At 36.8% G+C, this 26324-nt stretch overlaps 1 protein-coding gene across 1 annotated transcript in view; it reads right to left on the bottom strand.

Annotated features, from left to right (window-relative positions):
- The window catches only part of FER (FER tyrosine kinase), a 444812-nt gene that overhangs the window by 257254 nt on the left and 161234 nt on the right, over positions 1 to 26324 (bottom strand). The window contains exon 10 of the mRNA XM_056139057.1: positions 21631 to 21820. Within this exon, the coding sequence (XP_055995032.1) occupies positions 21631 to 21820 (190 nt within the window). The remainder of the gene's footprint in view (positions 1 to 21630; positions 21821 to 26324) is intronic.

Genomic DNA, 26324 nt, shown 5'->3' with positions numbered 1-26324 from the left:
TAATTTTTTAAGAATTGCCCATACTATTTTCCAAAAAGGGTTGAATCAGTCGGTATTCCCACCAGCAGTGAAGGAGGGTCCCTTTCTCACCACATCCGCGCCAACACCAGTTGCTTTTGTTCTTTTGGATGTGGGCCAATCTGTGGTATGAGATGATATCTCCTTGTTTTGATCTGCATCTCCTGAAATTTAATGATGTACAGCATTTTCTCATATGCCTTTTTGCCATTCAGATTTCTTCTTTGAGAAAGTTTCTGTTCATTTTGTCGCCCCATTTTTCGATGGGGTTGGATGTTTTCTTCTTGTGGAGTTCAACCAGTACTTTGTATATCCTTGATATCAACACCTTCTTGGATGAGTACTGGGCGAATATCCTTTCCCATTCTGTAGACTGTCTTTGTGTTTTGGTCACTGTTTCTTTTGAGGTGCAGAAACTTCTTAGTTTAAGATAGTCCCATTTGTCTATCTCTGTTTTCACTTGCTTCGCCAGTGACGTGACATCTTTGAAGATACTGTTTGCTTCAATGTTATGGAGGGTTTTGCCAACTCTGTCTTCAATGTACCTTATGGATTCTGGTCTGATGTTGAGGTCCTTAATCCATTTTGATCTTACTTTTGTAAATGGTGTTAGGGAGAGATCTGGGCCCATTTTTTTTTGCATGTAGCTGTCCAGTTTTGCAGGCACAGTTTGTTAAAGAGGTTTTTCTTGATCAACTTCACTTTTATTGCTTTCTTATCAAAGATTAGATGATCATATGTCTGGAGGGAGATATCCACCACCATGCTGAGACCTCTCTCCGCACACATGAAGGTACTGGCAGAGGGACAAAGCCACGCGGGTTCCGGGGCCGAGATCTCCAAGCCTACTCGGATTGGAGTCGAGCATCCTCCACCCAGATCCTCCAAATTCCAGCAGACGGGGGTCACACCCACCACCTGGCCCCCTGGCGCCGTGAAATCCCATCAACGGCCAAGACTCTGGAGGGAGATGTCAGTATATTCAACTCTGTTTCATTGGTCTGCAGATCTGCCTTTGTTCCAGTACCATGCTGTTTTAATTATTACTGTTTTGTAGTAGAGTTTGAAGTTAGGGAGGTTGATTCCTCCCATTTTCTTTTTCCCAAGAATAGCTTTAGCTATTCATGGGAGCATATTGTTGCATATGAATTTTAGGAGTGTTTGCTACATTTCTTTGAAGAATGTTATGGGTATCGTTATAGGGATCACACTGAATTTTTACAGTGCTTTGGGAAGAATTGCCATTTTGACAATGTTAATTCTCCCGATCCATGAGCAGGGGATATTTTTCCACTTTTTCATGTCTTGTTTTATTTCCTGAAGTAGCGTTTTGTAGTTTTCTTTGTACAGGTCTTTTACATCCTTAGCTGATTCCTAGGTACTTGATTTTCGGGGGCACAATTGCAAATGGAATTTTTTTTCACATCATTTTTTTCTCTCTCACTATTTGCATACAGGAAAGCCATGGACTTTTGGGTATTGATTTTATAGCCTGCAACTATACTATACAAGTCTACTGTTTCTAGGAGTTTCTTGGTAGAGGTTTTAGGGTTCTCTAAGTATAGTATCATATCATCTGCAAATAGTGAGAGTTTGATTTCTTCCTTTCCTACCTGAATGCCCTTAATATCTTTTTCTTGCCTAACCACTATTGCAAGTAATTCCAGAGGGGGGGCGGGTACTACCTGGGGGAGGAAGAAGACCTGCACAGCATTAGGGATGAACAGGAAGAGGCTCAGGAATGCTGAGTGTCCCAGGGCTCTAGAGAATGCCTGGGGCATGTACACAGAGAAAGCCAATCCTGGGTTCAAATACTGAAGGAGGAAGTAGACCGGCACAGTGCTGGGGACAAACCTAGATTAAGTTCCTTTTAAAAGTATCTCATTCATGTAAATTATGTGTTCACAAAATAGTTGTGGGCTCTCACCAATGCGCATTCAGTGGCCATGAGCTGCTTCCCCACCACGCCCTGAAGCTACTATCAGTAGATGTATGAAGGAGGGAAAAGGGCCGACAAGCTAGTTGGTGATCAGTCGCAGTTTATTTCATTCTCTCGAACAACTATTCCAATGGCACAGAGTGTCCCATTCTTGTCTCAAATTGCCTCTCATTCCAGTCTTCTATTTTCCTGATGCTACTCTCCTAGCGCCCAGTACCACTGCCTTAGACAAGAGCCCTAATCCAAGGCTGGGAGTGGCAATTACACTTAGGTCAGATAGCACAATCAACATATAAAAGCCCTTACTTAGGGAGGGGAGAAGCTCTTCTAAGACAAAAAACGGCAACTGCTAGGAGATCTAATCAAGGGCAGAATTTCATCTAAAGGCATAATTCTCCTTTCCATAGTCCATAAATAATCATCTTACATTTACTTCTTAATAATATTTCTAGTAATTTTGACACAGTAAGAGATATATTAACGTTATAGGGTGGCTCTCATGGGGACACCTTCTAAAGATCCCAGACTATAGTCCTCAGGCCAGATTAGCCCTTCATAATCCTTGCAAGATCTTTGTCTACTCCTCTTTGGGTCCTGATAGAATTTGTCATGACCACGCTCTTAACTTGCTATAAGTTTTATGGCACTTCGCCTGTCCCATTTCGATGTCATGGTAGCTTACCGTTTTCCCTGGCTCCATGCAGTCCCTACGTCGGGACCCTGCTTTTGGGAGTCCTAGGAACTAAGGGCAACAGAGGTTTAAGTCAAATAAATATGACAGATGCCCAGGAGTAAATATTACTCGGAGTCAATTAACTTCCAAGTTCAAAAGCATAGCATTAACTGTCTTCCTGTGTCTATACAAAAAGGACATTGCTCTAAACTGTACAAAGGATATAAAGAAAAGAGAAAAGCAGTATTTCACTTATAAATGCAAAATCCAGAATCATTAGAAGGATCTGACCTTACAAGTCACAGGATCTGATTTGGGAATATAAGTGACTAACAGATAACGTGTGGTAGAGCACAGAGAAGTTAAAGATAAACACAGAGTAATGGGAGTGCCTGGAGAGCCCTGTGATAGGTGTAACTCAGTAACCCTAAGCTTCCTTGCAGCAAGGAAGAAAGGACAAATCAATGTCACCCTACACATATGAACTTCTATATTTTACATATAATAGCATATATTAAAAAATTAAGAATATGAATTACTAATGCATTATTTTCTATATTTAAGAACACCTGTAGAGTAACAACCTTTGGTAGGCGTGTGAAAAATTAGTTTTCAATATAAAACTGAAAACTTTGTACGTTTAATTTTTTTAAAACATAGTATGATAAAGTGTACCAATTTCAGAAATTTGGTTTATCCGATGCTGAGCTCCACCTGCTGGTAATTTTTATTTTTGGGTATTACTTATTAAAGAAAAACAACATTTTGTAAAATTAGAATAAAGTCATCAATAAAAGTATTTTAAAAAACTACATTTAGAAAACATTAAGATAACTAGTACTAGTTTTCCAATTACTGAATTTAGTTACATGCCAGGCACTATGACAAACACTTTTAAAAATATTTTAATTTTCAAAATAATTATATTAAGCTTCTATGACTTCCTAACAATAATAAACTTCTGAGAGGTTGTGTGACTTTAACAGTCTTATGTCACAGTTAGAAATTTAGCAGTAGAAAGAAGGTTTTAGCTAAGGTATTTCCATTCGTTTTGCAAACTCTTTACATAGAATATAAAGTTTCAATTCAGAAAATTTTAACTTTGAGTCTATCACTCAGATTCTGAACAAATTCCTTAGTTTCTTTATATGTACATATAAAAAGAATAATTTTTATGTTAAGCCCTAAAATTAAGTCCTTATTTGCAGTATTATTTCCCTATAGTATATGCTTAGCATACAGTTCTCTGCTTTTCGAGATTTTCTCTAAATGACATATTAAAGCAATCTGATAGCAAAAGTTCTGTATTGCAAAATATAAATATATTATCTCCCAGAGAATGATCTTTTGGAAAATTTGAAATTTCAAACTGTAATCAATACACATAAATTTGTTTAGAAAAATAACCTTTGCAAAATCGAACAAGTTACTACAATAGTTAGATACTCAGCATGCTTTAATTTCTTGTCTTAAAATTCTAAGGACTGTAGACATGGCTTAAGGGTTAGGACAAGTGCCTTATACGTGACTAACACAGCACCACCCTGATCCAGAGTCCTGGACAGAATGACCCTGAGCCCAAAGCTGGAGCAGCACTCAAGGTCCAAAGGGCATGGCATAATAAATAAATCAATATTGGGGACAATTATATATAAAGTTAACATTCTAAAAATTTAAATAAAAGCAAGAGTAAGATATCAGTAAGGAAAAATACAAAACTGAAAGTAAAAGTTTAATGATGTCAATAAAACCATCAATGATATTTTCAAATCCAAATATAAGATAAACTTCAAGTATTTTCATCAGAGTTATGTGTTAATAAAAATAAAAATTATTTTTGGAGCTGGAGAAATAGCACAGTGGGTAGGGCGTTTGCCTTGAATGCGGCCAACCCGGTTTCAATTCCCAGCATCCCATATGGTCCCTTGAGCACCGCCAGGAGTAACTCCTGAGAGTGCAGAGCCAGGAGTAACCTCTGTGCATCGCCAGGTGTGAGCCAAAAACCAAAAAATAAAAAAAGAAAAAGAAAAATTATTTTCAATGCATAGAATATTTCAAATAATATAGTAAATACAATCTTCACTCTTTCCAGCTAATTATTTACTAAGAAAGTATACTAATCATATAGCTCTCCCTTCAGAGAAGCAAAGATTACCTGAAATCTCTTCCCAGGAATTATCCATTTAACATCTAAACTGCAGATGAGAGGAATAATACTGAGAGAATAATTAAAACACATCCCATTTCATCCATTCTTCTAAGTCTAGATTATATTTTTAGATAAAATCAACGTGGAGACGGCTGAATTATTCGAGCTCCAAAGAACTGATTTCAATGATATGCCCTCCACTTCCACATGGGAACTTTAGATTTTTCTATGAGATGGCATTATTAATATCCTTCAGCATTACTGTAATCCTATTGTCAAGGGCACTGTCCCTGAAAAAATCAATGTTAAAGCCTCCAGTAAGAAATTCGGTTAGAGCTAAATATAATGAAAATTGTTCTTTCCTCCGTAATGTGACATGCTTTCTTTTACTTAATAGTTGTATATAACATTATCTCCCTTTTTTAAATTTTGTCCATAGATAAGCATCACTTGATCACTTGATCACTTAACATCCCATTACTCATCCATTTGCTCAAGCGGGAACAAGTAACATCTCCATTCATCCCTGTCACGTGATATTGTAGCCCAATGGCATCTGTTCATTCTAGGAACAAAAAGAGCCTCAAACCGGATCGTTGAAGGTCTTGACGAAGAAGTCTGTCCATCTTGTAGGTGGGTGGCCACACGATCTTTTGACGTCCTGTGGAATCCAGTCTGAAATGGCTCAAGTACAGCAGTCGTCTCCAGATCTCATTATGTTTCCGGACCATCTGATTTTCTATGCCTTGGCAAATGAGACAGCATCCCTGATTCGTGATTATCGACAGAGGTCAAAACACCAGAATCTTTATCTCATTTGAATGAAGCATGACACTCCAAGCATAACTCTTTCGATTCAAGACCTGAACAGCATTCTCATCCTGTTTTTGTAGGGCCCAGGTCTCTGAGGCATATGTTAATGCAGGAAGAACAGTGGAATCGAAGAGATGTGCCTGGAGCCGGAGGTTCTTCATGCTCTTAGCTATTTCTTGGATGCTCTTAAAGATATTCCAAGCTGCTCTTTTCCTCCTGTGCAACTCAGGTGCCAGGACATTCATCATGTTGACTTCTCGACCTAAGTACACATAACTGTTGAATTCGGAGATGTTCATTCCACTGAGAGTGAATGGAACGTCCGGAATGAGACCATTTCTCATAAACATTGTCTTCTTGCGATTCAGCTGTAGACCAACCTTTCCAAACTCATGGTTGAAGTCAGCCAGCATTTGTGTTGCTTGGCTAATGTTTGGTGTTATTAAGAGTGATGTCATCAGTGAAGCAGAGGAGGTGTAGTTGTCGACAGTCTAACTTGACTCCCATTCCTTACCATTCCAGTCGTCACATAACATCGTCGAGGGTGGCATTGAAGAGTTTCAGTGAAATGGTGTCACCCTGTGGAATCCCTCTTTTGACATGGTTGATCATTTCCTTGTAGAATGGTGAGATCCTGGTAATGAATTTGTAATACAACTCACATAGAATCCTGATGTATTTAGTTGAAACACCCTATTTGGCTAGGGCTTTGATGACTCCTTCAGTCTCAACAGAATCAAAGGCCTACTTTAAATCAGTGAACGTTAGATAGAGAGGCATCCTGAACTCCCAAGAACCTCAATGAGCTTGGTTAACTTGGGGATATGGTCGATCGTACTGATGGCAGGTTCTTCAGGTGTTCGGGTCTGACCTTGTCTGAGCTGGGTGCTGTTTGCTTCTTTACTGACAAAATGGCATGTTGGATTTCGGAAGGGAGAACATTGGGAACAACATATCCATCATATGAAATTTAGTACGCAGGCAGGTGGACGTGGCTACTGAAGAGATCCAAGAACAAGTCATGGATAATATTCTCCATAGCCCTTCTGGAAGATGTGATAGATTCATCAGGACATAGGAGGGCAGTTGACTATCAAGAATCAGAGACGCTGTCTCTTTTGCCAAGGTGTTGAAAATCAGATGGGCTGGACTCGTAATGAGATTTGGAGACGACTTGCTGGACTAGAGTCATTACCTACTGGATTCCAAAGGACGTCAAAAGATCCCGTGGCTGTCCACCTACGAGATAGTCAGACTTCTTAATCAAGACCCTGAAGGATCAGTTTGAGGCTCTTCATGTTCCTAGAATGAGGAAATGCCATTGGGCTACACTAGCATGTGACACGGAGGAATGGAGACATTACTGGTGCCTGCTCGAGCAAATCAATAAGTAACGGGATGTCAAGTGATCAAGTGATTGATTTATTTGGTTCGGGGGTCACAACTAGCAGTGCTCAGGGTTTACTCTGGCTTCACAGTCAGGAATCTCTCCTGGCTGGCTCAGTGATGCCAGGTATCAAAACTTGCTGTGGTGCAAGCTAGACAAGTGCTCTACCTGATGTACTGTTGCTTTCAGTTCTTTCACTATTTTTAAATTGGCTTGTATGTTGCGGTAATTGTTATTTAGTTCTGAGAGCTTCATAGACCTTGGATAATATCCATTTGTTTGATATGTAATGTCTGAATATTTTGGGCTGGAGCGATAGCACAGCGGTAGGGCGCTTGCCTTGCATGCAGCCAACATGGCTGACCCAAGTTCGATTCATCTGCCCCTCTCGGAGAGCCCGACAAGCTACCAAGAGTATCTTGCCCGCATGGCAGAGCCTGGCAAGCTCCCCGTGACGTATTCGATATGCCAGACACAGTAACAACAAAGTCTCCAATGGAGACGTTACTGAATATTTTAGGCCTCATTTATTTCACGGTGCAGAAGATTTTAGTTTGATGAAGTTCAGTTTATTTTTGCCTGCTTTCTTTCCTATACTGTCATATCATTAAAAATGCCTCAGCAGTCAAGATCTTGGAGGATTCTGTTTACATTCATTCAAAGTATTTTATACTGAGATTTTTTATCACAGCTTTTAAACCACTTTTAAGAAATAACTGTGCACGATGTAAGAGGGGGTCAACTTTCATTACTTTTTCATTTGTCTTTTCAGTTTCTCAGTATAATTTGTTGCAGAGGCTCTCCTCAAATTTGTGCACTATCCCCTTTGATGTAAATTAACTGCTTAGGCATCTGAGAGTTTACCTCTGGACTTTCAATTCTATTTCATTGGCCTGAGATTCTCCGTTCCATCCAGAACCATGTAGTTTGAGTATTCCCATTTAAACAACCTTGTTTAAAGATTAAAGTAGGGGAATAAACCTCCCATCTTCATTTATCTTTGGACTGCCTTTAATTTTATGGTTCCACACAAATTTTAGAAGTATTTATCTACATCCATAATAAATGCCAGGAGAATTTGGCTAAGATGACCATTTTAATGATGTTGTTTCTTATCTGTAACAAGAAATATGCTTCCATTTGCTAACATCATCTTTTATTTCTTTCATAAATTGCTTATAATTTTCACTAAATAAGTCTTGTACCTCCCTTGCTAAAATAATGTCTAGATATTTAAATTTTTGAGTCGAGTATAAACAAAATTTTGCTCAGTGATTTTATAGGATGCTATTTTACTGTATACATCTATTGTTTGTTTCTAAGAGTTTGTGGGGAGAGGATGTGTTTCATTTGGGTCACCATAACTCACAATACTGTTCAAGATAGGATTTTATGCATGTAGTGTTCCAGGACCACACCCTCCGCCAGAAAATCTGTTTCCCTTTCCCTATGCTTTAGTGACAGGCCCCTCCCCATAAATGCCCTGGAGACCAATTCTCAGATTTGGCCACTGGTTATTCCCTTATTACGGTTTTTGTTACACTCTACACTTAAATCATTCTGTGTCTGACCCTCTCTTTCTTAATAATTACATTCAGCTTGATTCTCCACATACTCATTTTTGCACAGCAGCAAACTGAAATCCTCATCTGGGAGACTCGGGAGGTCCTTGGCATTTGTGTGCTTTTCAAAGCTTATGCTGTTGTCTGTTAATGCAGATGGATTGTGTTGCTTCATCATGTCTGATATTGCAGCTGCCTCGCAAAGTCAGGGTCTGAGTGAAGGTCGTGGGTGAGTGGGAGTGGGAGAAATGGAGATATACTGGGCTCCTTTCTGGATAGGGGAATGGGCCCACCTAGGACCAGGGGCTCACCTGGGACAAGTAGAGAAGGAGCTGGGTCACTTATGCACTTCTGCATAAGAGTAGAAGCCAATCAGGGGCCATATGGGTCTTTGCTGGGCTTATACATGGATAAGTGTGTTTCTTTCATTTTTTTCTGGGACAGATTGCTGTACTCAGTGCTTACTCTTGGTTCTACCTTCAAATATCACTCCTGACAGTGCTCAGGGTATCAGGTAGCAAGCTGGGGGAAGAACCCAGGTTGCATGAAAAAACAGTGCCTTAGACCCTGCTCTATTTCTCTAGGCTCTCTTACTTTTTATTTTGGAATATTAAAAAAGGCAAAACCCTAAATGTCACCCAAGAAAGCTATAAGAAAAGGCAGAGAGAAATTAAATTAGGTTTTCAATTGTTTTTGAAGTACAGTACAAGAAACTAATGAATTTTAAATAATATGTGCAATCCATGTTTGTCCTTTCAAACACAAAATTATCAAATATTTGAAAAAATTACTCTATCACCAGAACAGCTTGTAATCTTTTAAATTACAAACAATTATCTAATTTCCCAGAAACTTTTTCAAAATTTTAGTAAGTCAATTTATTATCATCAAATGCTAGAAATTACATGAATATTATAACCAGAATTACCATGGTTAAATCTATATTATTAGATATTATTTTTTTTAATTTTTATTAGTGAGGTATAGTAGTAGATTTATAAATTTTGTGCTTGAGTTTCAATTATACAATGATCAAATACCCATCCCTCCACCAGTGCCCATTTCCCACTACCACGGGTCCCAGTATCCCTCTCCTCCCCTCCCCCCCCCCCCCCCCCCCGGCCTCTGTGACAGGGCATTCCCCTCTGTTCTCTCTCTTCTTTTGGGTGTTGTGGTTTGCAAAGGAGGCATTCAGTGCAATCATGTTTGGTCTATAGTCTACTTTCAGCACGCTTCTCCCATCCTGGGAGGATCCTCCCAACATCCTTTATTTGGTGCTCCCTTCTCTATCTGAGCTGCCTTTTTCCCCTAGCATGTGTGGCTGACCTCCAAGCCATGGAGCAAAATTCCTGGTACTAATCTCGGCCATTCTTGGGTGATAGTCTCCTATTTTGTTACTTTATGCTCCCCAGATGAATGCAATATATTATTAGATATTCTTAAGAATGAAAAAAGGCACCAAGAAACTTCATCAATTTTCATTATTGTCAAAAGAGACTGGGAAAGAACCTATCTGATTAGATATATTTTAATATTTCAAGATAATTGTACAAATATAAATGATGATACAAACCACTCATTTATCATTCTAGACAAATTTTTGAATCCCCTGTGAATTAACTTTTCTTAAATTTAGGAATTATATCCTTCAAAGCATGATTAAATTTTATGTAAAACTGATTACAGATACAACAGAAATCTACTTAACTCTACTATGCACAAAGGGAAGACAAAAAGAATCCAATAACAGTTTTTATAATTACTTGACTTTGATCTTAAATCATGAAGATAAAAATGTTTCTTCTGCAATAATACATCTAGGGCTAGAGACTAATAAATGGAAAATACAACAAAAAGTCATAAATAATAAAACAAAAAATCTCATATCAAAAATACAATTTAAAAATTAAATACTGCCAATGTAAACTATATAGAAATATGACATCATAGCAAAAAATGGTAATTCAAGTTTATACTATTTCATATCTCCAAATTATTGCAATGTTGAGATTTTTCATTTATTGTTCCTTATTAAATGCCACCAATAAAAACTTTAGAAAGGAGGAACTTAATTTGATGGTATTCGTATTGTTTTGGTTTGCTTTTTAGTTTTTGGCTTACACTCACGGTGCTCAGGACTTATGCGCTACCCTCTTTACTATTGCTTTAGGTCCCTAATTTGATGCTAATAAATATATTAGACATATTATCTGGGGTCAGACAGACAGTACAGGGAAAAGGCACTTGCCTTACCCACTGAAGACCAGTGATTGACCCCTGGTCTCCCATATGGTACTCAGAGCCCACCAGGAGTGATCTGTGAGCAAAGAGCTAGGAATAAGCATTGAACACAGCCAGGTGATCCAAAGCAAACAAAAAATCATAAAAACCACATTTTTATAAATATTGTGATATGAATCTTGTCAAGACTTAAAAAATGAGAATAAATCACAAAATATCTGTACAAATTATTAGATTTTATTGAACTATAAAAAGTTTTGACAACTTAAGTTAGCTTAGTTCAATAAATGTCTACTTTATTCTAGTGACCTTTTTAAAAACTATATATTTTCAAAATATAACAAATATTTTTCTCTTAAAAACTGCATTTTGAGGCTGGAGTGATAGCACAATGGGTAGGGCATTTGCACATGGCCGACCCAGATTCAATTCCCAGCATCCCATATAGTCCACTGAGCACTGCCAGGAGTAATTCCTGAATGCAGAGCCAGGAGTAACCCCTGTGCATACCCAGATGTGACAAAAAACAAAACCAGAAAAAATAAACTGAATTTCATTTGTCACTGTATCACCTGCTCTAGCAATCCTGTTCATAGATGTTTGTTCACAGATTCCTACAGTCACCTCTCATTATTTATACCTGGCTTCCCTTCAATTACCTCAAAAATTACATTCCTCAACCCTATACTACTTGATAAAATCAACTGTTTCCATTTCTTGCCCTCTACCATTCCTTTTCTTGTCCTCTATCATTCCTTTACTTAAGAAATCATTCACAACAACATAGATTGACTATCTCATAGTTCTTTAATCCAGAAATACAAAGTTGGGCTCACTTCCATTATTACTTTTAAAAACTATTCCTTAACCTGCTTCTCAACTAAAATTACTTCTTCCACACACTTCTCTCAACTTCCTACTTTTGGAGAAGAGAGAGCCAAACAGACAAAATTGTGAACTATTTTCTAAAATCTCTAAAATTCCCTTCAAATAGCACACCCACTCACTATGTCTGTCTGAATCAGGAGTGCCATTCAAAGAATCTTTTCGCACACTTCCATAACATCTCCAGTATTATTCCCACACTCTTTTCCATGCCCTCCCTTTCCAACACCATTTGAAGTATGCAACAACATTTTATAATACTTAGTATGTTATTATTTTACAACAATTTAGAAATTTTTTTGGATTTTTTCTTTTTTTTTAATTTTTATTAGTGAAACACCATGACAGTTTGAAACAATTTAGAACTTTTAAAAAAAGAGAAAATTACTTGCCCAGTCCAGGAAGATGGTTTACATAGGCCCAGGAGAACTCGGCTGACATGCAGAGACCATATTTATGATTCTCAAGTGCATAATATGGTTCCACAAGCACCACTGGTTGATCCTGGGGCCCCCAAAACTGGCTGGATCGCAGCCAAGCAGCACTAAGTGGCTGAGTCTTCACTCTGAACTCTCAGCCCTCGCAGCAAAAACTCTAGGAAACTCTTCTTGGGCAGTAAAAGACAAAGGAGGGAGAGGCTATGGTCTATAGGAAAAGTAGCACAATCCAGAAAGGGAGTGGGAACAGAAAGGAGACTTTAAAAGCCTGAAATCTGAGACCCACTTCTACCTTGTACTAACCATGAGACTATTATAGTCTTTGATTTCTCTGAATTTTTTTCTTTTCCATACAATATGACATTTGTGTGGGGAGGTGGTCACTTTGGAGAAGACAAGAGATAAAAGTAGATATAAAAGTGAGTATTTGATCATTGTATAATTGAAACCCAAGCACAAAATTTGTAAGTCTACAACCGTACCTTATTGTGTCTCACTAATAAAAAAAATAAATTAAAAATAAAGTAGACATAAAGTACCCATCATAGAATCAGGCTGGGAGATGGGAAGGAAACCAGGAACATTGGTGGAAGCTAAGTGGTCGCTTGTGATGGTATTGGTGTGGCATATTATATGACTGATAGTCAATCATGAATAATTTTATAATTTTGAAATTTATGTCATTCAGTAAAAAACTAAAAAGCCTTAAACATTGTTCTATTACTCTGAAGGCAGAAATGGCCTGGACAGATTGAAATGTAATAATATGAGATTATCTATTTATGACAGCCTTTATGATAGAATAACATGTGCAATAATGCATAGATTAACAGAATATAAACACAGCATAATGTTGAATAATGTTATTTATATACGATAATATGTAAGATTACACCATTCAATGACTGTTATAATTCTCTACCACTATTATTATGTCTATTAATTTTTTGTCATATTCCAATAAATTCTCAATAAATATCAAGCCCTATTCTCTAGATAAAAAAAAAAAGCCTCACACTCCAAGGCCAGGGAAAACTGGGGCCAGGAGGATGGTCAATGTTTGAAAACTACCACAAGTATGCGGGAGGCAGAGTGTAGTTAGGATAGAGTAGTGCCCAGTATGACAATAAGAGTTGAAAATAATCACTCTGGATAAGAACTGAGTGTTCAAAGTACATAAAGGTATATACATGACAATCTTTCAATGTCTGTATTGCAAACCATAATGTCCCAAGTGAGAGAGACAGAGAGAGACAGAGAGAGGCAAAGAGATACAGAGAGAAACAGAGACAGAATCAGAGACAAAAACAGAAGAGAGAGATGCCAACCATAGAGGCAGGCTGGGGTGGGCAGAATTGCAGGTATGGGGTGGGAAGGAAAACTGGGGACATTGGTGCTGGGAAATTACACTGGAGGAGAGATGGGTCTTTGGAACATTGTATGACAGAAACCCAATCAAGAACAGCTTTGCAATGCTCTATCTCATGGTGATTCATTTTTTAAAAAATAAAAAAGGCAAAATCAAAAAATAAATAAATAAAAGCCTCAACCTCTTCCAAATAATTCTAAAGACAATAATCATATAAAATCCAACACAGACACTAATTAACACAAACACAGAGTTGGCCGTGCCCTCAATTAGATCCTATGCTAAACTAAAACAAATCTTTAAATTTGTAAATGTGTAATACAAATTGCTATATAAAGTATATAAGCAAAGCTTACAAATCAAAAGTTCATTATAAATCTTAACAAGTACAAAGATCCTTATGAATATATTAAAAAGTCATTTTTTATCCTATAGGACCCCTGTGGAACCCCTACAGTTCTGATGGGGAAGCCAATCCCATCAAAGCTAGCAACTATTATAACCTTGAAAATCATAAATTACTCTGCTTCCTTTTGAAATTTATATAAATGTGATTATAATATACAAAATGTTACTTTCCCTCAAAAACTCAGAAATGCTGGGGTGGCCATTCTGGTATCAGACCACATAGATCTCTGACTGAAGAAAGTTACAAGGGGCAGTGAAGGTCATTTCTTATTGATCAAGGTATCTACTAATTAGGAAGAACTTACACTCCCAAATGTATATGCACCTAATAAGGGACCAAAAAAATACTTGAAAAAAAACTTGAAGAAAGACATGGATAGCAACACAATACTAGTGGGAGATATCAACACTGCTGCATCACCTCTCCATAGAGCAATCAGTCTCAAGCCTAACAAGGACATACTTTCTCTCAGGGAAGAAATGGAAGAAAGAGGATTTGTAGATATATACAGGACACTTCATGCTCAAAAAGCTGAGTACACACTCTTCTCAAGTATGCATGGGACATTCTACAAGAGAGACCAGATGCTGAGCCACAAAAAATACCTCCATAAAATTAAGAAGATAAAGATTGTATCAACTATCTTCTCAGACCATGATGTGCTTAAAATGGATGTGAATCACACACACAAATAGAAAATCAAATCAAACACCTGGAAATTAAATAACTCACTACTGAACAACCAGTGGCCCAGAAAGGAATCAAAGAGGAAATCAAAAGAATTCTCTAAAACAAATGAAAATGAAGACAAGAGTTACCAGAACTTATGAGATATGGCAAAACCTGTGTTAGGAGGAAAGTTTATAGATCTATAACAGTTCCTCAGTAAGAAAGAGCAAGCCCACATAAGTAATCAAACCTCACAACTTAAGAGCTTGGAGAATGACCAAAAATGGAGTCCAAACCAGCCAGGAGGAAGAAAATAATAAAACTTAAAGCAGAAATTTACGAGATGGAAGCCGAAAAAAACAATCCAAAAGATCAATGAAATCAAGAGCTTGTTCTCCGAGAAAATCTAAAAGGTCAATAAACCTCTAGAAAGACTCACAAAGAAAGTAAAAGAGAAAAACCTAATAAACTGTATCAGCAATGAAAAGGGGACATCACAACAGAAACCACAGAAATTCAAAGGATCATAAGATATAACTGAGAATCTTTATGCCACAAAACAAGAAAATCTCAAGGAAATGGGAAAAATTCCTGGATTCCTATAGCATCCCAAGGCTAAATCAAGAAGACCTGGAGTACCTGAACAGAGCTACCACCATCAAGGAAACTGAAACAGTAATAAAATGTCTCCTCAAAAACCAAATTCCTGGCCCAAATGGATTCACTAGTGAATTATTCCAAATCATTAAAGAGGACTTATATCCAATCCTTTTTAAAAGATTTTAAACTTTTCCAAGAAATTAAAGAATCAGTAACCGCTTCTAAACAGCTTCTATGAAGCAAATTATCACCCTGATACCAAAAGCAGACAGAAATATACCACAAAGAAAGAGAATTATAGGTCAACAAACCAAATGAACACAGACACAAAAATCCTCTATAAAATCCAAGCAAACAGATTCAAACGATTCATCAAAAAGATCATACACCATGACCAAGTAAGATTCATCCCAGGGATGCAAGGATGTTTTAACATTTGCAAGTCAATCAACATAATCCATCATATCAATAAAAGATAAAAACCATATGACAATAGACACAAAGAAAGCATTTGACAAGATTAAACATCTGCTTATGATGAAAATGCTCGAAAAATGGGCATTGAAGAAACTTTCCTCAATATAGTCAAAGCCATCTACCACAAATGCACAGCAAACATCATTCTCAAGGGGAAGAAACCAGAAGCCTAAACTCTAAGACGGGGGACAAGGTTGCCCGCTCTTGCCACTCCTATTCAATATACTACTGGAAGAGCTGGACATAGAAGTTAAGCAAGAAAAAGATAACAAGGGCATACATATAGGAAAGGAAGAAGTCAAGCTACCACTATTTGCAGGCAATATAATACTATACTTAGAAAATCCTAAACACTCTATGTAAAAGCTCCAGAAACAATAGATTTGTATAGTAAAGTGGCAAGCTACAAAATCAACACCCAAAAATCCATGGCTTTCCTATATACAAATGGAGAAAGAGAATAAAGATATTTTTAAAAAACAATCTCATTCACAATAGTACCTCAGAAAATCAAGTACCTCAGAATCAGCTTAACTAAAGAGGTGAAAGACCTATACAAGAAAAATTACAAAACACCACTTCAAGAAATAAAAGAGGACATTAAGGAATGAAAACGTATCCCCTGCTCATGGATTGGGAGGATTAACACTGTCAAAATGACAATACTCCCCAAAGCATTATACAAATTAAATGTGGTCGCAATAAGGATACCCATGACATTTTTCAAAGAAATAGACAAAACACTCCTGAAATTCATATGGGAAAATAAACCCCCATGAACAGCTAAAGCAATCCTTGGGGAAAAAAAGATAGGTGGCATCACCTTCCCCAACTTCAAACAATATGACAAAGCAGTAATAATTAAAACAGATTGGTGTTGGACTAGAAACAGATCCGCAGACCAATGGAACAGAATTGAATATCCTTTCACACACTCTCAAATATATGATCACTTAAACTTTGATAAAGGAGCAAGAAATGTGAAGTGGAACAAGGAAAGTCCCTTCAACAAGTGCTGCTAAGAAAACTGGACAACAACTTGCAAAAAAAAAAAAAGAAAGAAAGAAAGAAAGAAAGAAAGAAAGAAAGAAAGAAAGAAAGAAAGAAAGAAATAAATCAGTCTATTGCCGGGCACAAAAGTCAGATCAAAGTGGATCACAGAACTCATTATCAGAGCAGAATCCATAAGGTACATGAAAGAAAATGTAGGCAGAATCCTCTGTGACACTGAAGCTTAAAGCATCTTTAAGGATGAAACACCAATGACCAAGAAAGTGGAAACAAACATAAACAAATGGGAGTATATTAAACTAAGAAACTTCTGCACTTCAAAATATACAGTGACCAAAATACAGAGAGAGCCCACAGAATGGGAAAGAATATTCACCCAACACCCATCTGATGAGCTGGAGCAATAGCACAGCGGGTAGGGTGTTTGCCTTGCACACAGTCAATCCAGGTTCAACCCCTCTGCCTCACTGGTAGAACCCGGCTAGCTACCGAGAGTATTATCTCATCCGCACGGCAAAGCCTGGCAAGCTACCCATGACGTATTTGATATGCCAAAAACAGTTACAAAAAGTCTCACAATTTGTCGTGAGACGTTACTGGTGCCTGCCCAAGCATATCAATGAACAACAGGAGGACAGTGCTACAGTGCTACTCATCTAATAAAGGGTTAATATCCAGGACATACAAGACATTAGAAGAATTAATTGTACAAGGAAGAACCTCCAACCCCATCAGAAAATGGGGAGAAGAAATGAACATATGTTTTCTCAAAAAAGAAATACAAATGGTCAAAGGCCCATGAAAAAATTCTCTACATATCTAATCATCATGGACGTGCAAATCCAAACAACAATGAGATATTATCTCACAACACAGAGACTGGTACATATCAAAAAAGAACAATAAAATCCAGTGCTGGCATGGATGTGGGGAGAATGGTACTTTGAAAATTTAAGTACCACACATTTTATTTACATTTTTTTTATTTTGGGGGGTCAAACCCGGCGATGCTCAGGTTACTCCTGGCTCTGCACTCAGGAATTATCCCTGGCGGTGCGCAGGGGACCATATGGGATGCTGGGAATCAAACACGGGTCGGCTGCATGCAAGGAAAACACCCTACTGACTGTGCTATCACTCCAGCCCCTCTACTACACATTTTAGAGCTTGGTGTTGAGGTCACTGGTCAATAAACTCTCAAGTGTAATTTAAAAAAAAAGTAAAAAAAGAATGCCAACACTAATTACATATATATAGGTAAACAAAAAAATTCATTTTAAAAACAATCAAAGAATGAAAACTCATATCCATGTAAATAACGGAGATTATTAATGCCTTCAAATGTTTTATCTTTTGTTATAGAATTTGCAAGAGCCACTCAAACTTTCTTTTAATTTTCATCTTTATCTTGAGTGATAAGCCAATAGTCCCAATTTCCTTAGATACCTAAATTTGAGTCAATAATTGATATATTTTTGCAGTGATGGGGAGAAACTAGTGCATGGAGAGGGAACCATAGTGAACAGTGCACAGGAGTTATTTCTGGCTCGAACCAGGGTTTTTACGTGGTGCCAGAGGTTTGAACCGGGACAATGGTTGCTGTCTCAGCATGCGAAGCTACTGAGTTCATGTTCCACCCTCGGCCCAAACGCACCCACCACATGCTCAGTGCTTACTCCTGCCTCTGTGCTCAGGGATCATCAAGATGACCACATGCAAGTAAAGGGCCGCACTGCTAATTCCATCACTCCAATCCTCAACAATACTTAAATGATGATATTGAAATGATGGAAGAAGAATGCTGACATCCTGGTGGTGGATGTGGCACAGTGACATTGCATGCCTGAAACATTACTATTGACAGCATTATCATTCACAGTGTTTAAATTCAAAAAAATTAATGAATACATGACAGAAGAAGGAGAGTCCTCTTAATATATAGTTATAAAAAAGAAACAGAGGGCCAAAATAGGGTTGAGGTCAAGTCAGAACAGTATTGATGATCAGTGTTATTATGCAATTAAACATTGATATTTTCTTCTTAGTCAATTGTTTATTTCAATTTGCTGCCTGATGAACGTAGATATATGAGTGTGAGGCTTTGTTCATTATTTAAGTATGTTCCTATCCATGGCACAAGATATAGGATGATTAATTACATTTACTAATAAAAATAAAAACAGACAAAGAGAAGAAATGAAAACAGAGGAGGTCGGTAAAAAAAAGAAACACAGAAAAAGAAAAATGAACAGAAAACAGACAAAATATGAACGTGTTAACCACCTTCCTATCCTCAGTTTACAACATAGTCTCTGCTTTCATTTCTTTAGTCCTGAAAACAATTCTATGAGATGCACATTATTAAGCACATTTTAGAAGTGAAAAATAGAAAACAAAACAGGTATTTGAGGAATACAAAGTCACTAAAAGTAATTACTTCAAGTTAATTTGACTCAAGCGCCTAAATTTTTTCCATCATGCCCTGCTGCTATAGAGAAAGCCATTAAGCAAGTGTGAGAAAAGGATTAACCATGTTTCAACTGATACAATAAATAAGACAATGACAACACACAAGCTGCCAAGTAGGAAAGTTACTTTAAAAATATAATATAAATATAAAATTTACCAACAATAAAGTGGAATTTATAAAGAAGAAATACCAACCAAATTATTATTGTTGGCTTTATGTTTTTCTATGTTACTATAAAACACTGTTTAATCAGTCATTTAGGATAAACATCTAAGTTTAACATTTCATTGTTTCTAAAATAATTGAAAAGTTATAGCACAGCGGGTAGGGCGTTCGCCTTACAAGCGGCCAACATGGCCGACCCGAGTTCGATTCCTCTACCCCTCTCGGAGAGCCCGGCAAGCTACCGAGAGTATTCGATATGCCAGACACAGTAACAACAAAGTCTCCAATGGAGACGTTACTGGGCCCGCTTGAGCAAATCGACGATCAACGGGAGGGTCTTTACCTTTACCTTTACCTATTCTAATTATTAGTTATTGAATGATGTAAAATCAATAATATACATGCATTATTATTTAGCTTTAATAAATATATAGTAAATATTTATATTTTCTTTATAAAATACACTATAAAATTATATAGATTGGCATAAATTTGGAGACGCCCTGTTCGATTTCTAAATATATATTACTTTACAAATACTATGGTATTTCTTTGTAAATTCCTTAAAGATTGACTTTAAGAAATTACAAATTTCTTAAAGGGCTTTTCTTTAATAAATAGATAAGTTATATTTGAGATTAGAATTTCAACTACTTTAAAACAAGTTTGAAAAAATGATATCCCTATTTAAAAGTTTTCAAGGTATTATTAATTATGACTTAACTGCCAGAAATTAGCTTTTTCCCTAAAGTGCATTGTACGTTTTCTGTGAAATATTATTTACTCATTGTTTAAGAATTATTATAAAAAACTAAATACCAAATTCTAAATAAAACTAAAAACATCATTTCTGAAATAATTCATAAAAGACTAGTTTTAAATAATAGTTATCAAATGGAGAATATGCTTTCACTCATGACTTGAATAAAAATGTTTTTCAACCACACTCTGGAGAAAAAGATTTCCTAGCCAAACTTTTCATAAAACAGGAGAAAAAAATCTTGAAAAATTTCTCTGAAAAAAATACATATGCCAGATATCTACAAATCTAAAAAAAAAAAAGGAAAAAGGAAAAGAAAAGAAAGAAATCTAATAGAGTCCTTAGCATATGGAATAAGATCTCTGTTATCCAACAGGGCAGTAAAGGCAAAGAAGAAATTATAAGTCATGACTTATAAAGTAGTTATAGGTTAGAATAACTCAGCTAAAAATATAATTATAACCACAATAATTTAAATACTTAATTTTTATTTCTGTATCTAGATTTTAAATTTTTTTTCTATATATATTTTATCATGTAACAACCAACTTGTAATATTTACAACCAAATAAACTAAGAATTACTAAAAAACAGAGCTAATCCCAGGAAAAAGTCAAGAATATAGCTCAAGATTTTCCACCACCAAGTTTGCACTGGAAATTTTTTTACTGATATTAAAGGGAGAACTGCAATGTGCTTTGTGAAATGTTCACCATTATTACAGGTCTCTATCCACCGGGTAACAATGGCATCCATCAACCAAGACAAAGAAAAAGGTCTGGAGACATTACTAATGTCTCTAGATGGCAAAATTGCTTCTAAGTCTATAGACAAGTCTATTTTGCATAGAAAACCACCAACATAAGATAAAAAGAAGAGAAAGAGGAAAAAAGATGAAAGAAGAAATAAAGGAAAGGAGGAAGGGAAGAGAAAATTAGGGAGGGAAGATAAGAATACAAGTAAGGAAAACTGGGAACATTGATGGTGGGAAATGTATACTGGTGAAGGACTGGCTGTTGAAGGACTATATGACAGAAACCCAACTACAAACAACTTTGTAACTGTATATCTCACAATGATTCATAAATTATGAATCACAATGATTCATAAATTTTAAAAAAAGAATACATGGCACTATCAAACACAATTATATTAAATGTATAGTTGATGGAATGGATGTTTTTAACTTTTCATAAAATCAATATTTTGTATTTAAAAAAGTATTTATGTAAATAAAATTTTGTGTTCTTAAAAATTAAAAAAAATAGTAGCCTTCTTCTTATTTCTTACTTCTAACTTAAGAGTAACCCTACCTTCCTGCTGTCTCCCAGAAATAAAAATAATTGCAGTCTTTGTTTTCAGTTTTGAAGGCAAGAGAAGAGCTTTTTCCTCTGACTCTACAGATGATTTCTGAAAGTGTTCTCCAGGTGACCTGAGATGACTGACAAGTCTATTTTGCATTTACAAACAAGTTTAATAGGACCTGCATATTAACAAGAGCAATAATTTGTTATAGGAAACCAGAATTAATTTCGCATTCACTAATTACCTAGAAACTACTCTTTTAAATTCTCATTTGATTACCATTTCGCTTACCATAGATGTAACTGATCGTGCATCTTCTTCATAGTTTACTACTGGAGGTGGCTCTTTCCCATCATTTTCTTGAACTTTTTGCTCTAAAAGTTCTTTCTGAGCTGTAAACTTTGCTTCAGTGCATCTCAGCTGCTGGACCGACTGTTTCAGTTCTTCAAGAGTCTGCTTTTGGCTCAGCAGAAGCACAATACTAAAAGAGAAGATGTTAAATATAGATTATGTCAAAGTTCTTAAACTGTTTTAAAAGAATTAAATAGGCATATGTGTTTTTTGCCGATTTTCCTATTTACAAGTTCTTCAAGATCCTAAAAATTACAAAACTAAGCAGACTCGAGGCGTTATAATCAATAGTTATTAAATACGAGCATTAACAAAAATGAAAGGACATGTTTTGAACCAGAAAACAAATTTAACATACTGTAAATATACTACGGTCTGTGGCATTCAGTTTATTTCACAATTAAGCCATCTACCTCAGGAAGTATAGACAATTAAAACTAGAGACACAGGGCCTCGAAGACAATAGTCACGTAGCCACATTCTGGCCTCTACTCAATATTTCTAAGACATGCTCATTCAGATGGAAATAACATTATATTTTCCAAAAATTATAATTATTAAAATTATAAATAATATTTTCTTAAAGTCACCTTCTGTAAGTCGCATAAGTCTGTCGCTGCTGCTTGAGGTGTCAGATCTCTCTGCCACTTCCGATTCCAATTTGCAGACTAAAATACTATCCTAGATGTATACCCTCAATCTTCCAAATACACATTAGAATTTACATTTATCTAGATTCTCAAGTAGATCATTGAATTTAATTTTTCTCTTCCTAATATGTCAGATATTAATCTGATTATTCAACCAGACTGAAAAGAACCTACAGGGGTAGGGGGAAATTTCCTCTCCTTCAAAAACAGTTTCTTAAATATGCTATAGGCTACTGAGGAAAATTATTAATGTATAAGAAATTATAGCTGTCAATGAGGAAAAGCTTCAATGAATGAGGATAAGTACTCAAAAAGCAACCTTCTGAAATTGGAACTTAAGGAATCAGCATCAACTGAGCAAGTCATCACAGGCAGAAGGAACTCGTACAGAGTTGTTTTTTAATATATAGAACTGTACAGCACTGTATAGCAGTGTCCTCCCGTTGTTCATGATTTATTCGGGCAGACACCAGTAACATCTCCATTGTGAGACTTGGTGCTACTGTTTTTGGCATATTCTAATACATCACAGGTAGCTTGCCAGGCTTTGCCGTGCGGGCAAGATACTCTCAACAGCTTGCCGGGCTCTCTGAGAAGGGCTGAGGAATCGAACCCAGGTCTGCTGCGTGCAAGGCAAACGCCCTACCCACTATGCTATTGCTCTGGCCCTTTTTAATATATAGCTGATCAATGCTTTTAAACTTTTTAATATATAGCTGATCAATGCTTATAAACAGGGAATGGGCTTTTTAATTTTTTTTATTTATTTTCTATAGTCAAAAGTATATTTATTCATTGTCCGTGATCCATCTCAAACCCCATGATGCTATTATGAAGAGTTCTCAACCAAAAGAGATGGTTGAGGAATAGCATTTTTAAAAAATACCAGTTGATGGTACTACATGGACATAAGTGAAATGAGTCAGAAAGAGAGGGACAGACATAGAAAGACTGCATTCATCTGGGGAAAAATAAAGTAATAAAATAGGAGACCAACATCCTATAATAGTCAATATAAGTTACAGGAGGTTTACTCCATGGCTTGAAGGCCAGCAGCACATGATACGGGAAAGGGCAGCTCAGACAGAGAGGGAACACCAAGTAAAGGTGTTGGGAGGATTCTCCAAGGATGGGAAATGCATGCTGAAAGTAGACTATAGACTGAACATGTTTGCCACTCAATGCCTCTTTTGCAAACCTTAGCAACCAAAAGTAGAGAAAGAACAAAAGGGAATGCCCTGCCGCAGAGGCGGGACGGGATGGGGTTATGGAGGGTTGAGAGGGTTACTGGGATCATTGGTGGTGGAGAATGGGCACTGGGCACTGGGTACGCGATCAGTATATGACTGAAACCCAAGTACAAAAACTTGTAAGGTCAACATGGTGCTTCACTAAAAAAAAAAAAAAAAGTAAACAAATAAAAATGGATTTAATATAAAAATACCATTTGAAAATACCTCAGTGAATGATGTTTAAAAAAATCTCTAGTGGCCTGTGTTATATTTCAATGAATTTCAGATAACCATCATAACAAACAGATAGGGAATTAAGTAAATCTGAAAAACAGTAGAACCATTAATGACTATGGTAAGTGATAAGATGTACTACTCTTCAAAAGACTAAAGATCACAATTAATAAAATTAACTAGATCAGTATATACTATATGCTGAGAGGTAATTAGCATTTCCCAAACAGAATCATGATAACACAGTAGACATGAAAGAGATTTTGTTGAATTAATTTCTTATTTACATAGCACATTTTATTAATACTTGTGAAACATTTAAAATAATAGAGTTGTTTTAAACATATAAATGCATTTATACACAGATACACAGAAGAAGGGATTAAGAAACTGAAGAGCAAAGATTTTTCTTACAATCTCTTTTTAGACTATTTGCTTAGCAAACTATTTGAATATGTAATTCAAAGGCAAACATCAACCCTCCTCATATCTGACTTACGAGATTTCACAATGATTGATTATATAAGTACACTTAACATTTTCAAGATTATGTCCTGAAGCTAACAATAAAAACTTCTTGGTAACAGAAAAAACAGAACTTGAATTAAATAGGACACTGCCTCTGAATTACCTGAAATCTTTCTCCCGTCTAACTTATTCTCTTAAGAGTAAATGAAAATCAAGAAAATGTTATAATCAAGAAAAGATTATACTCAACATTTAATCAAGAATCAAGAAATCGAGAATCAAGAAAATGTTATATTCAAAGGACATTTTGTAGAGTTTGTGTATTTTCTTCTATATCCTAGGTATATAATTTTAAGTAAGTTAATCAAAATTACTAACCCCTAAGAGTAAAATACAGTAAGTACTGTAGAAGACATAATAAAACTAATATTCAGTGAGTTCTGCTAAATAAAATAGCACACTGTCCTCCCGTTGATCATTGATTTGCTCAGGCAGGCCCAGTAACTTCTCCATCATGAGACTCCTTACTGTGTTTGGCATATCGAATACTTCATGGGGCGCTCTCCAGGCTTTACGGTGCGGGCGAGATACTCTCGGTAGCTTGCTGGGCTCCCCGAGTGGGGCGGAGGAATCAAACTTGGGTCAGCCTCCAGGACTGCATGCAAGGCAAACACCCTATCCGCTGTGCTATCGCTCCAGCCCTACATAAAATATCAAGAATAAAACATAGAATAGAATGGAAAACTTAAAAGTACTACTTCCTGGGGCCAGAGCAATAGTACAGTGTGGTGGGAAGTTTGCCTTGCACATGCAGACACTAGTTCAGTTCCCAGCATTCCATATGGTCCCCAGCACTACCAGGAGTGCAGAGCCAGGATTATCCCCTGAGCATTGCTGATGTGACACAAAAACAAACAAACAAAAAAAGTACTAGTTCATTGGGCTGGAGCAATAGCACAGCGGGTAAGGCGTTTGCCTTGCAAGCGGCCAACATGGGTGACCCGAGATCGATTCCCCCGCCCCTCGCGGAGAGCCCGGCAAGCTACCGAGAGTATCTTGCCCACATGGAAAAGCCTGGCAAGCTACCCGTGACATATTCAATATGCCAAATACTGTAACAATTGTCACAATGGAGACATTACTGGGCCCGCTCGAGCAAATCCATGAACAATGGGAGGACAGTGACAGTGACTACTTCTCATATATCCACCCCAATTTCCCAGGAGCCACACTCTTCTACTTACATACTTATTGATAAATATAAATAGGGGAAGAACATGAATCTCATTATATAGTGAAGAGAGTCAAAGACCAGAGTTTAAAAAAAAAAAAAAAGCAACGGCAAGGAGAGCTGGCATATACCAATCTGGTAGAACTCTTTAATGGAAGAAGGAGGAGGAGAAATGGGAGGGAAAAAAAAATGAAAGAAATTCACAGTTTGCATAGTAGGGAAAAAACTAATATGAAGGGCTTTAGAGGAAATAACAGGAACTCTCAACAGGGGCTTTTTTGGCAGGGTGTTGCCCTCATCCCAAGCAGCTGCCCCTCAACACCAGAGGCACTTTCATGCCTCGGGCTGGACTCCACAGCCACAGTACTGAGCACCACTGAGAACCTAATCTGATGGAAACTGCAGGTACATGGGTCTCTATGGCTGAAAACTCCAGGCCTTCTCAGAGACAGAGTGGGAAACCTCCCCCCGCCCCATCCTATACTTCCAGAAGACATGATTGTCACACCCAGTTAAATATTTAGCTGCCCAGTTAACTGCCCATATAAATATTCTGAATTTTCTGGAGCACATGACCGCTAATGTGGTGCAACATATTCAAATTCTACAACACTGACATCCCTGTAGTAGCAAACCGGACTGGATGATACAGAAACCAACTAATGTCGACTAACAAAAGCATTTAACATAGAAGTCTTAATTTTCAATAATGACTTAGTAAACCATCAGACAGGGACTTAATGTCTCCATGGTGAGATACAACAATTTTCACAAAGTTTGTTCTACAGAAATAATTTTTTGATCATTCCATTAGCTATT

This window comes from Sorex fumeus, unplaced genomic scaffold (assembly GCF_029834395.1).
Source record: "Sorex fumeus unplaced genomic scaffold, SorFum_2.1 ptg000131l, whole genome shotgun sequence".
Classification (NCBI taxonomy): domain Eukaryota; kingdom Metazoa; phylum Chordata; class Mammalia; order Eulipotyphla; family Soricidae; genus Sorex; species Sorex fumeus.
The sequence above is the reverse complement of the archived record's forward strand: the minus strand, read 5'-3'. Positions and strand labels throughout refer to the sequence as shown.